This window comes from Crocuta crocuta, unplaced genomic scaffold (genome assembly GCF_008692635.1).
Source record: "Crocuta crocuta isolate KB4526 unplaced genomic scaffold, BGI_CrCroc_1.0 scaffold168, whole genome shotgun sequence".
Lineage (NCBI taxonomy): Eukaryota > Metazoa > Chordata > Mammalia > Carnivora > Hyaenidae > Crocuta > Crocuta crocuta.
In genome coordinates this window covers 5,243,671-5,255,951 of record NW_027532591.1, presented here as the reverse complement: position 1 = coordinate 5,255,951, position 12,281 = coordinate 5,243,671, and the positions used below count along the sequence as shown (strand labels likewise).

At 36.7% G+C, this 12,281-nt stretch overlaps 1 protein-coding gene across 1 annotated transcript in view; it reads right to left on the bottom strand.

Moving 5' to 3' along the window:
- The window catches only part of SCP2 (sterol carrier protein 2), a 135,895-nt gene that overhangs the window by 73,160 nt on the left and 50,454 nt on the right, over nucleotides 1-12,281 (bottom strand). The window contains exons 8-10 of the mRNA XM_077779776.1: nucleotides 8,207-8,293; nucleotides 6,803-6,953; nucleotides 4,729-4,876 (exon numbers count right to left, since the gene is read on the bottom strand). Coding sequence (XP_077635902.1) covers nucleotides 4,729-4,876; nucleotides 6,803-6,953; nucleotides 8,207-8,293 — 386 coding nt within the window. The remainder of the gene's footprint in view (nucleotides 1-4,728; nucleotides 4,877-6,802; nucleotides 6,954-8,206; nucleotides 8,294-12,281) is intronic.

Here is a 12,281-nt window from a genome sequence, read left to right as displayed (position 1 = left end):
GGGAGAACAGAACAAAAAACTGAGTGGACAATAGATAAGAGATAATAAAATGGTCAAGCAAATGATCTTAATGATCTAAGTCACACTGTCCAACAGAAATATAATGCAAATCACATATGTACTTTAAAATTTTCTAACACATATTTTTAATATACATTTAACCCAATATATACAAACTATTTCATCTTAGCATGTAAGCAGTAAAAAAAAAATGAATAAAATACATTCTATTTTTCATATTAAGTTTTCAAAATCCAATGTGTACTTCACACAGCACATCTCAATTTGGAATAGCCACATTTCAAGGATTCAATAATCATATATAGTTAATGGTTACTGTATTACAGCAGATTTAAATACTCCAGTAAAAAAGAAGAAATTGACAAAGGCTAAAAAATGATACACTATTGCCTACAAGAGGTATACGTTATACAGATAAACAACATAAATAGATTAAAAACTAATGAATAGAAAAAAATATATAATGCAAACAGTAAGCATAAAAAGGCTGAAGTGACTATTTTAGTCAGAAAAAAAGAGACTTAAAAACTACAACCAGACATAAAGCAAGATATTTCATAATGAAAAAAACAGAAAATACGCAACTATAAATGTGCTGTGTTTGCAAAATAAATGAAGCAAAAATTGACAGAACTAAAGGGAGAGAGACAATTTCACAATTAATGTAGGAGATTTTAATACCCCTCTTAGCAATTGATATAGCAAAACAAATCAGTAGAAACATAGATCTGAAAAATCCTATCAACCACCTCAATTTAATTGATATGTTTAGAACACTACATCTAATAATTGCAGAATCTGCATAATTTTTCAACTGCAATGATAGATAACTCACCAATATATACCACATGTTGAGGAACAAAATAAAATTCAATAAATTTGAAAGGATCAAAATCAAAGTGTATTCTCTTACTATAGCACAATTGATTAGAAAGCAATAATAGTAATAAATCCGGGAAAATTCTAAATACCTGGATATTTAATTTTTAAAGTATTTATTTATTTATTTATTTATTTTGAGGGAGGGAGGGGCAAAGAGAGAAGGGAGAGAAACCCAAGCAGGTCCCACATTGTTGGCACAGAGCCCAACATGGGGCTCAATCTCACATTGCATGAGATCGTGACCTGAGCTGAAATCAAGAGTTGGACAGTTAACCGACTGAGCCACCCAGGTGCCCCTCTCTTATTATTCTTTTAATGTCTGTAGAATCTATAGTGATAACTTTTTTATTCCTTGTATTGGGGATTGGCGTTCTTTCTCCTTTTTTTCTTGATCTGCCTAGCTACAGGTTTTTCAGTTTTGTTGAGCTTTACAAAGATTCAACTTTGGCTTTGTTAATTTCCTTTATTGTCTGTTTTTTTTCCATTTCATTGATTTCTGCTTTTCATTTTTTCCTTTCTCCAATTTACTTTGGGTTTACTTTGGTTTTCTTTTTTTAGGTTTTTTACAAGAGCAAGGGGCAGAGAGAGAGAGAGAGAGAGAGAAGCTGGGCTCACTCGAAGTAGGGCTCCTGTTCACCTGAAGCATAGCTAGTGCTCACCTGATGTGGGGCTCGTGCTCATCCAATGTGGGACTCAAACTTACAAACTGTGAGATCATGACCTGAGCTGAAGTCAGATGCTTAACTGAAGCACCCAGGCACCCTCTATTTCTAATTTTCTGAGGAACTTCCATACTGTTCTCCACAGTGGTTGTGCCAATTTACATTCCCATCAACAGTGCATAAGTTGATACTCTACATACTCTACATCCTTGCCAACACTTATTTCTTGTCCTTTTGATATTCGGTATTGTGACTGATGTGAGGTGGTATCTCACTGTGGCTTTGATTTGCATCTCTCTAATGATGAGTGATGTTCAGAATCTTTTCATATGTCTGTTGGCCATCTGTATGTCTTCTCTGGAAAAATGTCTATTCAGGTCGTCTGCTCATTTTTTAATCAGATTATTTGGGTTTTTTTATGTTGAGCTGTATAAATTCTTCATATATTTTGGACAATCAGATACATCATTTGCAAGTATCTTCTTCCATTCAGAGAGTTGCCTTTTTGTTTTCTTGATGGCTTAGTACCAATAGTCTTATTGTGGTTTTTGTCCTGGGGAGACATATCCATTAAAATGTTGCTAAGGCTAATGTGTCCAAGAGATTACCACCTACGTTTTCTTTTAAAAGTTTTATGGTTTCAGGTCTCAACTTTAGGTTTTTAATCCATTTTGAGTTTTTTTTTAAATTTTTTAATGTTTTTTATTTATTTCTGAGAGAGAGAGAGACAGCATCAGCAGAGGAGGGTCAGAGAGAGAGGGAGATACAGAATCTGAAACAGGCTCCAGGCTCTGAGCTGGCAGTCAGCACAGAGCCCGAACCGGGCTCGAACCCACGAACTGTGAGATCATGACCTGAGCCGAAGTCAGACGCTTAACCGGCTGAGCCACCCAGGTGCCCCTTTTTTGAGTTTATTTTTGTATATGGTATAAGAAAGTGGTCCAATTTCATTCTTTTGCATGTAGCTGTCCAGTTTTCCTAGCACTATTTACTAAAGAGACTGTCTTTTTCCATTGTATATTCTTGCCTCCTTTGTGGTAGATTAATTGACCATACAAGACATGGGTTTATTTCTGGGCTCTCCTGTGATCTATGTGCCTATTTTTATGCCAGTACCATAATGTTTTGATTTCTATAGTTTTATAGTATATCTTGAAATCAGAGATTGGGATACCTCTAGCTATTATTCTTCTTTTTCAAGATTGTTTTGGCTATTTAAGGTCCTTTATGGTTCTATACAAATTTTAGAATTATTTGTGCTAGGGGCACCTGGGTGGCTCAGCTGGTTGAGTGACTTCAGCTCAGGTCATGATCTCAAGGTTCATGAGTTTAGGCCCCACACTGGGCTTCATGCTGTCATTGCGAAGCCTGCTTTGGATTCTCTGTCCCTCTCTCTCTCTGTCTCTCCCCAACTTTGTGCACGCGTGTTCTCTCTTGCGCTCTCTCTCAAAAATAAAAATAAACATTAAAAAAGAATTATCTGGGGTGACTGGGTGGCTCAGTTGGTTAAGTGTTCAACTTCAGTTAAGGTCATGACCTCACGGTTTGTGGGTTTGAGCCCCACATCAGGCTCTGTGCTGACCGCTCGAAGCCTGGAACCTGCTTCAGATTCTGTGTCTCCCTCTCTCTCTGCCCCTGCTCCATTCATGTTCTGTTTCTGTCTCAATAATAAATAAACATTAAAAAAATTTTTTTTAAAGAATTATCTGTTCTAGTTCTGTGAAAGAAATTCTTGGTATCTTCATAGATTGAATTGAATCTATAAACTCTTTTGGGAATATTCTTATGGATATTTTCACAATATAAATTCTTCCAATCCATAAGCATGGTATATCTCTTCATTTGTTTGTGTCATCTTCAGTTTTTTTCATCTATGTACTTTTTTTTCACCTTATACTTTTCAGAGTATATAAAACACTTTTACATCCTTAGTTAAATTTATTTCTAGGTGTTTTATTCTTTTTGGTATAATTGTAAATGGAATTGTTTCCTTAATTTCTCTTTCTGCTACTTCATTATTAGTGTCAAGAAATGCAACAGATTTCTGTATACTAATTTTGTATCATGAAACTTTCTTCATTATTTTGTTCTAATAGTTTTTTTAGTGGAGTCTTTAGAATTTTCTGTATACAGTATCATGTCATTTGCAAATAGTGACAGTTTTACTTCTTCCTTACCAGTCTGGATGCCTTTTATTCCTTTTTCTTACCTTATTGCTGCAGGACATAACATAACCTTTTGAGTGGATAAAACATTTAAAAAGTGACCACATCAATGTTGGTGAGGATGTGAAGCAACTCAAACTCTCATACACTGCTGGTGGTAATGAAAAATAATACAATGTCTTTCTTTATAAATGAAAAGAAAAAAAATCCTCTAGATCTCACCAACTAATTTTCCCCTTTTCTTTTCTGCAAGTTTTTATTCAAACACAGTAGGGGGACACCTGGGTGGCTCAGTCAGTTAAGAATCCAACTCTTGATCTTGGCTCAAGTCAGGATGTCATAGTTTATGGGATCAAAACCTGCACTGGACTCTACATGGGCATGGGGCCCGCTTGGGATTCTCTCTCTCCCTGCCTCTCTGCCCCTCCTCAGCTTTCACGTGTACGCACGCTCTCTCTCAAAATAAATAAACTTAAAAAAAAAACAAAACAAAACAAGGGGCGCCTGGGTGGCTTAGTCAGTTGAGTTGCCCAACTCTTGATTTTGGCTGAGGTCCTGATTCCAGGGTCACGGGCTCCAGCCCCACATCCAGCTCTATGCTGACCATGTTGCCTGCTTAAGAATCTCTCTCCCTCCATCCCTCTCCCCCACCTTACGCTCCCTCTCTGAAAAAAGCAAAACAAAACAAAACACAGTATGAAATATTTAGAATTACATATGTAATTTTTATCCTTTTTTTTTTACTTAATAGTTCATTCTAAATACCTCTGATATACATAAATCAAACTATTTGTATAATCTGTTACCTCAATGGTGGTATTGTCCAGGACTACATGCTCTAAAAAGTCCAGTATCAGGATAGCTTACATTCACTTTGCACAGTATGGCAGAGCCAACATGAAAGGAAAGGCAATTAGTGAATTTCTTTTTTTAATGGCAAAACTGAAATGTCCTCACTGACTTAATTAACTTAATCTGCCTCTCACCAAAGATATTACCTTCTGGACAGAGTCCCAGTGCTTCATATGTAAGGAGTTCATTGACAGAAAAGCAATCATGAAGTTCTATAACATCAATATCACTTGGTCCCAGGCCAGATTTCTCATAGCACTTTCTGGCAGCTTCTTTGCTCATATCAAAGCCAACCTAAAACCAAAACCACATATAAATAAATTAAGGGCATCAAAACTGAGACTTTTATTTAAGATTTTGAGAGATTAATATGCATAACCTTTACAGTTGAAAATTGACTACATGTATTGAAATCTCAGTTGAGATTAATAATCAAATCTTAGTTGATTCTCTATTACATAGAAAGTCTAAATAAAAGAATATTCAGGATGGAGGCTGTACATATTAAATTGTGTACTGGCTAAGCATCCAACTCTTGACCTCAGCTCAGGACATGATCTCATGGTTTGTGAGTTTGAGCCCCATATCAGGGCTCCTCATTGAGAGTAGGGGGCCTGTTTGGGATTCTGTCTCTCCTTCTCTCTGACCCTCCCCTGCTCTCTCTCACTCTCTATCAAAATAAATAAGTAAACTTTAAAAAAAAAAAGAAAAAAAAGGAAAAAAAACAGAATTTTTTTTAATGTTTATTTATATTTGAAAGAAAGAGAGACAGAGTAAGAGCAAGGGAGGGGCAGAGAGAGAGAGGGAGTCCCAGAATTTGAAGCAGGCTTCAGGCTCTGAGCTGTCAGCACAGAGCCTGACGCGGGGCTTGAACTCACAAACCGTGAGATCATGACCCCTGAGCCAAAGTTGGATACTGTGCCACCCAGGTGCCCCCCCAAAAAAAACCCCTAGAATTTTAAATAAATATATAAAAAGGACTTAAAATTTCTCAGGCTATATCTTGTACAGTTATAAAAACTATCAAACCACAATGTGTTGTGGTAAACAGGTTGAAGAGATTGAGCAATAGATTACTACGGTTCAGATACACTAAAAAAAATAAGGAATTTCTATGTGCAAATAAACAATCTTCTTTTAAAAAATCATATAGGAAAAATAAAAAATAAAAAAAATTAAAATTAAAATTAAAAAAAAAAAACAAAAATAAAATACAACATAGGAGGGTGCCTGGGTAGCTCAGTCGGTTAAGCGTCTGACTTTGGCTCAGGTCATAATCTTTCCGACTGTGAGCTTAAGCCCCACATCAGTCTCAATGCTGAGAGCTCAGAGCCTGGAGTCTGCTTCAAATTCAAATTCTCTCTCTCTCTCTCTCTCTCTCTCTCTTTTTCCCTCTGCCCCTCCCTCGCTCATTAGAAATAGAAAAACATTAAAAAATTTTTTAAAAAATCATATACAACAACAACACTTTCCTAAACCCATGCTCTTAACACCCCTTTGGTCTTAGATAATAGCAAGCAAATTCTCCAAGGCATGAAATTGTGCTATAAATAGTATTATACAGAAAACCTGGAAAGTTCCACCTCAACCACATCCCAGCTTTGTGATCTTGCATAAGTTACAGAGACATTTTCTTTTTTCTTTTTTTTTTTACAGATAGTTTATTATAGAGACATTTTCAAATTCAAAGCATTGTTGTAAAATCATTCTTATAAACTCTAATTACCTTATGATTGTTATGTATTTGTGTATACATGCATAGGTGCATTTTTAAAATAGGTACGTTTATATCTTCAAATATTCAACTAACTCTAGGTCTGAATTCTCATTTTTTAACTTCCTCCACATTTACTCAATCTTTAATCGATTTTAAAAGTGCTAAGGTCAAGAAAGTTCCCTGAAAATATCCTTGTTTTTTCCTTAACTCTGTAAGAAAGAAGTTCTGGACATACCCAGTCAACTCAAAAAGAAAAAAACAAAACCACCAAAATAGCACGTCTGGTTAATTAAAAGTGCATTTATGGTTCTATCACAAGAAGCATATGTTCTCATCAGTTATTTTCCCTTAACAGATTCTTAAGGATGGATTATAATATTAAATTTTCTGGACTGATTTTTTTCAAGTAAATAACTTCCAGAGCTAACGACAACATGAGATCATCTTGAAATTTTTAAACAGAAAGCCCTCAATTGATAAATAAAATAGAATCTCAGACATACCATTTTAATAATGCTTTCCTCTTCAAATGAGCTTGGCAAATCAGTTACCATCTCTTGTGCCACAATCTCCACAGCTTTGGATTCTAGGCTATATTTCTGTACAAATGTTTCACTAGCCAAAACTGCCGCTGCAGCACCATCTGAAGTGGGACTAAGAGGAGGTAAAAATAATTATTTACATCCAGTATACCTCTATCCTAGGATTTCAGACTAAGAGTTGTTTCTACGTGGAAAGAAAAGCTGAGTATGCTTGCTGGTCATTGCACTGTCTTCTTTGTGAAATATATAGTTAAAAATTATACATGCTTCCCACCTGAGGACTAAACCTCTATCAAGAACTTAAACATTATCAGCCACTGCTTCGTCTGTAAGGGTCTCTCCCAAAATGTTCTTAAGGCAAAGAATCCTGGATTTACCTCTGCAGATGCATAACGCATCTTAGGGTGACTTCTGAGGAGTCAACAATGTTTTTCCCATCCTAGTACAATAAAAATCCACTATGGGCCTAACTAACTCCAACACTGCTCTCTCCCAAATAATCAGTCTTGGAATCCTTTTGAAAACTTGGAAAGTATAGAATAGGAAATATCAGAAAATCCAAACCAGAGAGTGGGGTTTAGTTAAGAGATCTCCTCAAAATAGATCTTTTCCTTATAGGAAGCTGTGAAGCAAAGTGGCAAACACAAGACTTCTCTGAGTACAGCTTGCCTTTATAAATGGGCAGACCTTCATATTGCAACAGATAAAAGCTGACCCCATTTGTTCACTTGCATCCTAGCCAGTATCTTCCATTTCCTAGCCAGAAATCTTCTATTTCACATTTACTCTTAGCTACTATAACTGAGTAACATTTCCTAAGACAGAAGCATACAGTAGAGAAAACAAAATGCTCAAGGGAGAAACTCTGGACTCTTAAACCACATTTAAATAAATAAAATATAATTTTTTTAAAGTAGGTAAAACTCACGAATGAAGGAAATAAAACATAATTTTCCAAGAGAAAAGACAGTCTGTCTCCACATAGGAATAAGAAGTAAAGGGGCACCTGGGTGGCTAAGTCAGTTAAGCATCTGACTCTTGATTTCAGCTCAGGTCATCACCCCATGACCGTGGGACTGAGCCCCACTTCAAGCCCCACCTCAGGCTCTATGCTGAGCTCAGGATCAGTGCTGAGGGTGGAGCCTGCTTAAAGTTCTCTCTCTCTCCCTCTGCCCCTCTACATGCTCACTCGCCCTCTGTCTCTCACTCTCTCTCAAAAAAAAAAAAAAAAAAAAAGGAATAGGAAGTAAGGGTACTCCAGAGTGAGGACTTCATTAGTAGGAGTTCTATACAAGCAGATACAGATACAGATATACCCAGAAGGAACAGTTACTTCTATTAAATATTAAAACGTGGTTTTCTTACCAACATTGTAAGACAGTCAAATAATCAAAAATTTCTCGAGATTTCATCACTTCGTCTAAACTGTATTCCTTTTGGAACTGGGAATTCCTAAACACAAAATAAATAGTTATAGAATATGAGGTAGCAATTATAATTTTTCTTGAAAATGTTCTGATCCAGAAGTCAGAGAATATATAAATATTATTTTTACAACCAAAAGATAGGCTTTTATGAAGCGTTTCAACCTTTTTTTCAATAAATGTTAATTTTTATTATGGTTATTATGAGTAATATAATAACTGCTACATTAAAGCTGCTAATACTACAGACATTTTCATCTAATATATATTGACTTTTCTATTAATATATTTTCTTTTATTTTTTTAATTTTTTAAATTTATTTTTAATTTAAATCCAAGTTAACATATAGTGTAATAACTATTTCAGGAATAGAATTTAATGATTCATCACTTAGATGTAACACCCAGTGCTCATTCCAAGTGTCCTCCTTAATGCCCCTCACCCTTTAGCCCTTCCCCCGACCCAACACCCTGCCGGCAACCCTCAGTTTGTTCTCTGTATTTAAGAGTCTCTTATGGTTTGTCTCCCTTCCCTGTTTTTATAATATTTTTGCTTCCCTTTCCTTATTTTCAACTGTTTTATATCTTAAATTCCAAACATGAGTGAAATCAAATGATATTTGTTTTTCTCGGACTAATTTTGCTTAGCATAATACACTCCAGTTCCATCCACATTGTTGCAAATGGCAAGATTTCATTCTTTTTGATCACTGAATCCATTGCATATACATACCACATATTCTTTACCCATTCATCAGTACATTTGGACATCTGGAACTCTTCCCGTACTTTAGCTATTGTCAATAGTGCTGCTATAAACATTGGGGTACATGTGCCCCTTCGAACCAGCACTCGTGTATCCTTTGGATAAATACCTAGTAGTGCAATTGCTGGGTCATAGGGTAGTTCTATTTTTAATTATTTGAGGAATTTCCATACTGTTTTCCAGAGTGGCTGCACCAGTTTGCATTCCCACCAGCAGTGCAAAAGGGTTGCTCTTTCTCTGCATCCTTGCTATGAGCATCTGCTGTTACCTGAGGTACAGGTGAAAGGTGGTATCTCATTGTGGTTTTAATTTGCTTTTCCCTGATGATGAGTGATGTTGAACATGTTTTCATGTGTCTCTTAGCCGTCTGGATGTCTTCTTTGGAAAAGTGTCTATTCATGTCTTCTGCCCATTCCTTCACTGGATTATTCGTTTTTGGGGCGTGGAATTTGATAAATTCTTTATAGATTTTGGATACTAACCCTTTACCTGATATGTCATTTGCAAATATCTTCTCCCATTCTGTTGGCTGCCTTTTAGTTTTGTTGATTGTTTCCTTCACTGTGTAGATGCTTTTTATCCTGATGAGGTCCTAATAGTTCATTTTGCTTCTGTTTCCCTTGCCTATGGAGTCAAGTAACAAGTTGCTGCAGTGGAGGTCAAAGAGGTTGTTGCCTGTTTTCCCCTCTAGGATTTTGATGGCTTCCTGTCTTATGTTTAGGTCGTACGTATATTTTGTGTTTATTTTTGTGTATGGTATAAGAAAGTGGTCCAGGTTCATTCTTCTGCATGTCACTGTCCAGTTTTCCCAGCACCATTTGCTGAAGATACTGTTTTTTTTCCATTGGGTATTCTTTCCTGTTTTGTCAAAGATATTTGGCCATACATTTGTGGGTCCATTTCTGGGTTCTCTAGTCTATTCCATTGATCTATGTGTCTGTTCTTGTGCAAGTACCATACTGTCTTAATGACTACAGCTTTGTAATACAGCTTGAAGTTTCAACCTTTAATAAGTTGTTTGAACTGAATTTTTAAAAAATCTTAACTCCAAAATACCATATGCTGTAAAATAAAAAATTTGTCTAATCTTCATCCTGGCTTCCTAGCATGGAGCTTCTAAAACCTGTGCAATTTCCTGAGTGACAAGAGTGTCTTTGTTATGCTAATAGGATGACTCATAGTGGGCCCCTTGTTAACTGGGGAGGGGGGGGAGGAGGGGCTGGTCACCAGAAACACCAACTGTGTGAATATAGGGGTTAGGACTTTTGAGCCAGTTTGACCTCTGAGGAGAAGGGAGGGGCTGGAGATTGAGTCCAATCATGTAACCAATCAAGTTTGTGTGCATAATAAAAGCTCCAGTAAACACTCTGGACAGTGATGCTTGCTGAAGCTTCCTGGTTGGTGAGTACCTCCTTATACCAGAAGGGTAATGTGTCCTGACTCCAAGGGTAGAAGTTACAGAAGCTCAGATACAGAACCCTCTCAGACTTTGCCCTATGTGCCTCTTTATTTGGCTCTTCCTGAGCTGTATCCTTTATAATAATACTGTAATCATAAGTATAGCACTTTCCTGAATTCTGTAACTCTAGTGAATTATCATTACTTTAGAACTTGAAACTTGAGAGATCATGGAAACCCCTTAATTTATAGATACTTGGTCAGAAGTACAGGTGGCCACAATAAACTATTTGTAATAAATAAATAAGGATAAGTAATGAAAAAAAGAATCTCAAATCTAAAAAAAAAAAAAAAGAAGAAGTACAGGTGGCCTGGAGACCCCACTTGTGGCTGGCATCTTAAGTGAGGGCAGTGTTGAGAAGGACTAGGTTCTTAATACATGGGGTCTGTATCTACTCAGTCGTTAGTGCCAGAATTGAATTGCAGTACACCCAGTTGGTGTCAGATCAGTTGGGAGTTAAATGGAATACTGTAAAAACTCCCTTGGGCCAAAAGGTGAAGGGCTTGCAAATGAGGATACCAACCATTGTTTGATCTCAAACTCTATTAGGGTAAAAGGTCAAGGGTTGAGCAACTTAGCCCCTCCTGGCTGCAGCAAGCCCCTGAGATGTAAATCTTTAGTGAACATTGTGATTAGAATAGTCAAACATGTTCTTCAAGCAACTGTTAAGCAACCCCCACCTCTAACTGCAAAATTCTTNAGACCCTACTTGTGGCTGGCATCTTAAGTGAGGGCAGTGTTGAGAAGGACTAGGTTCTTAATACATGGGGTCTGTATCTACTCAGTCGTTAGTGCCAGAATTGAATTGCAGTACACCCAGTTGGTGTCAGATCAGTTGGGAGTTAAATGGAATACTGTAAAAACTCCCTTGGGCCAAAAGGTGAAGGGCTTGCAAATGAGGATACCAACCATTGTTTGATCTCAAACTCTATTAGGGTAAAAGGTCAAGGGTTGAGCAACTTAGCCCCTCCTGGCTGCAGCAAGCCCCTGAGATGTAAATCTTTAGTGAACATTGTGATTAGAATAGTCAAACATGTTCTTCAAGCAACTGTTAAGCAACCCCCACCTCTAACTGCAAAATTCTTGCTTCTGTATACCGGCTTCGTCCCCTCCCTATATAAACCCTGAGCTATGGCTCCGCGAGCTCTTCCGAGGACTCTTTGGGTGCTCGGGAGGGGCCATCCGGCCAGCCGGACTAAAATAAACCTGAATAACCAACTTCTTTTGTGTTTTGTGGGCTTTGTCCTCGGTGATTCTCCTTTAGAAAAGGTGGTCTAACAATACCATTCCCCCACTCCAGAGAATTATTAAATACTAGTTCCTTAAAAGCAAAACAAAATGACTTGCAATTCAGCCAACTTTTGTGGTGATGATATTATACAATTACATTTCATGAAGGCTAATAGAGTTCTTAAATAAATGTAGAAAATACGTATGTATTTTCTATATGTATATATAGGTATATAGAAAATATTCTATATGTATATAGAAAATACTATATACATATTTTCCATATGTATATAGTAATTTCTATAATAAATTATCTGCATTCTTCAAAACACATTTCTTTACTGTGAAGAAGAAACTTACCACTGCAAAGAAGAAACTTATTTTTATCCCATTTGGCTCCTTTAACAATAAAATTAGATGGTTTCAGAAACTGCTATGGCAAAAATAGCAGAAGCAGTAGACAAATTTCAACTGGTGTGGAAATGAACAAGCAATTCAAATGTCTAGAAATAAAGCCCATGTAGCTTAGATCTGCACACTAGTATCTGTATCTTTTCTTTT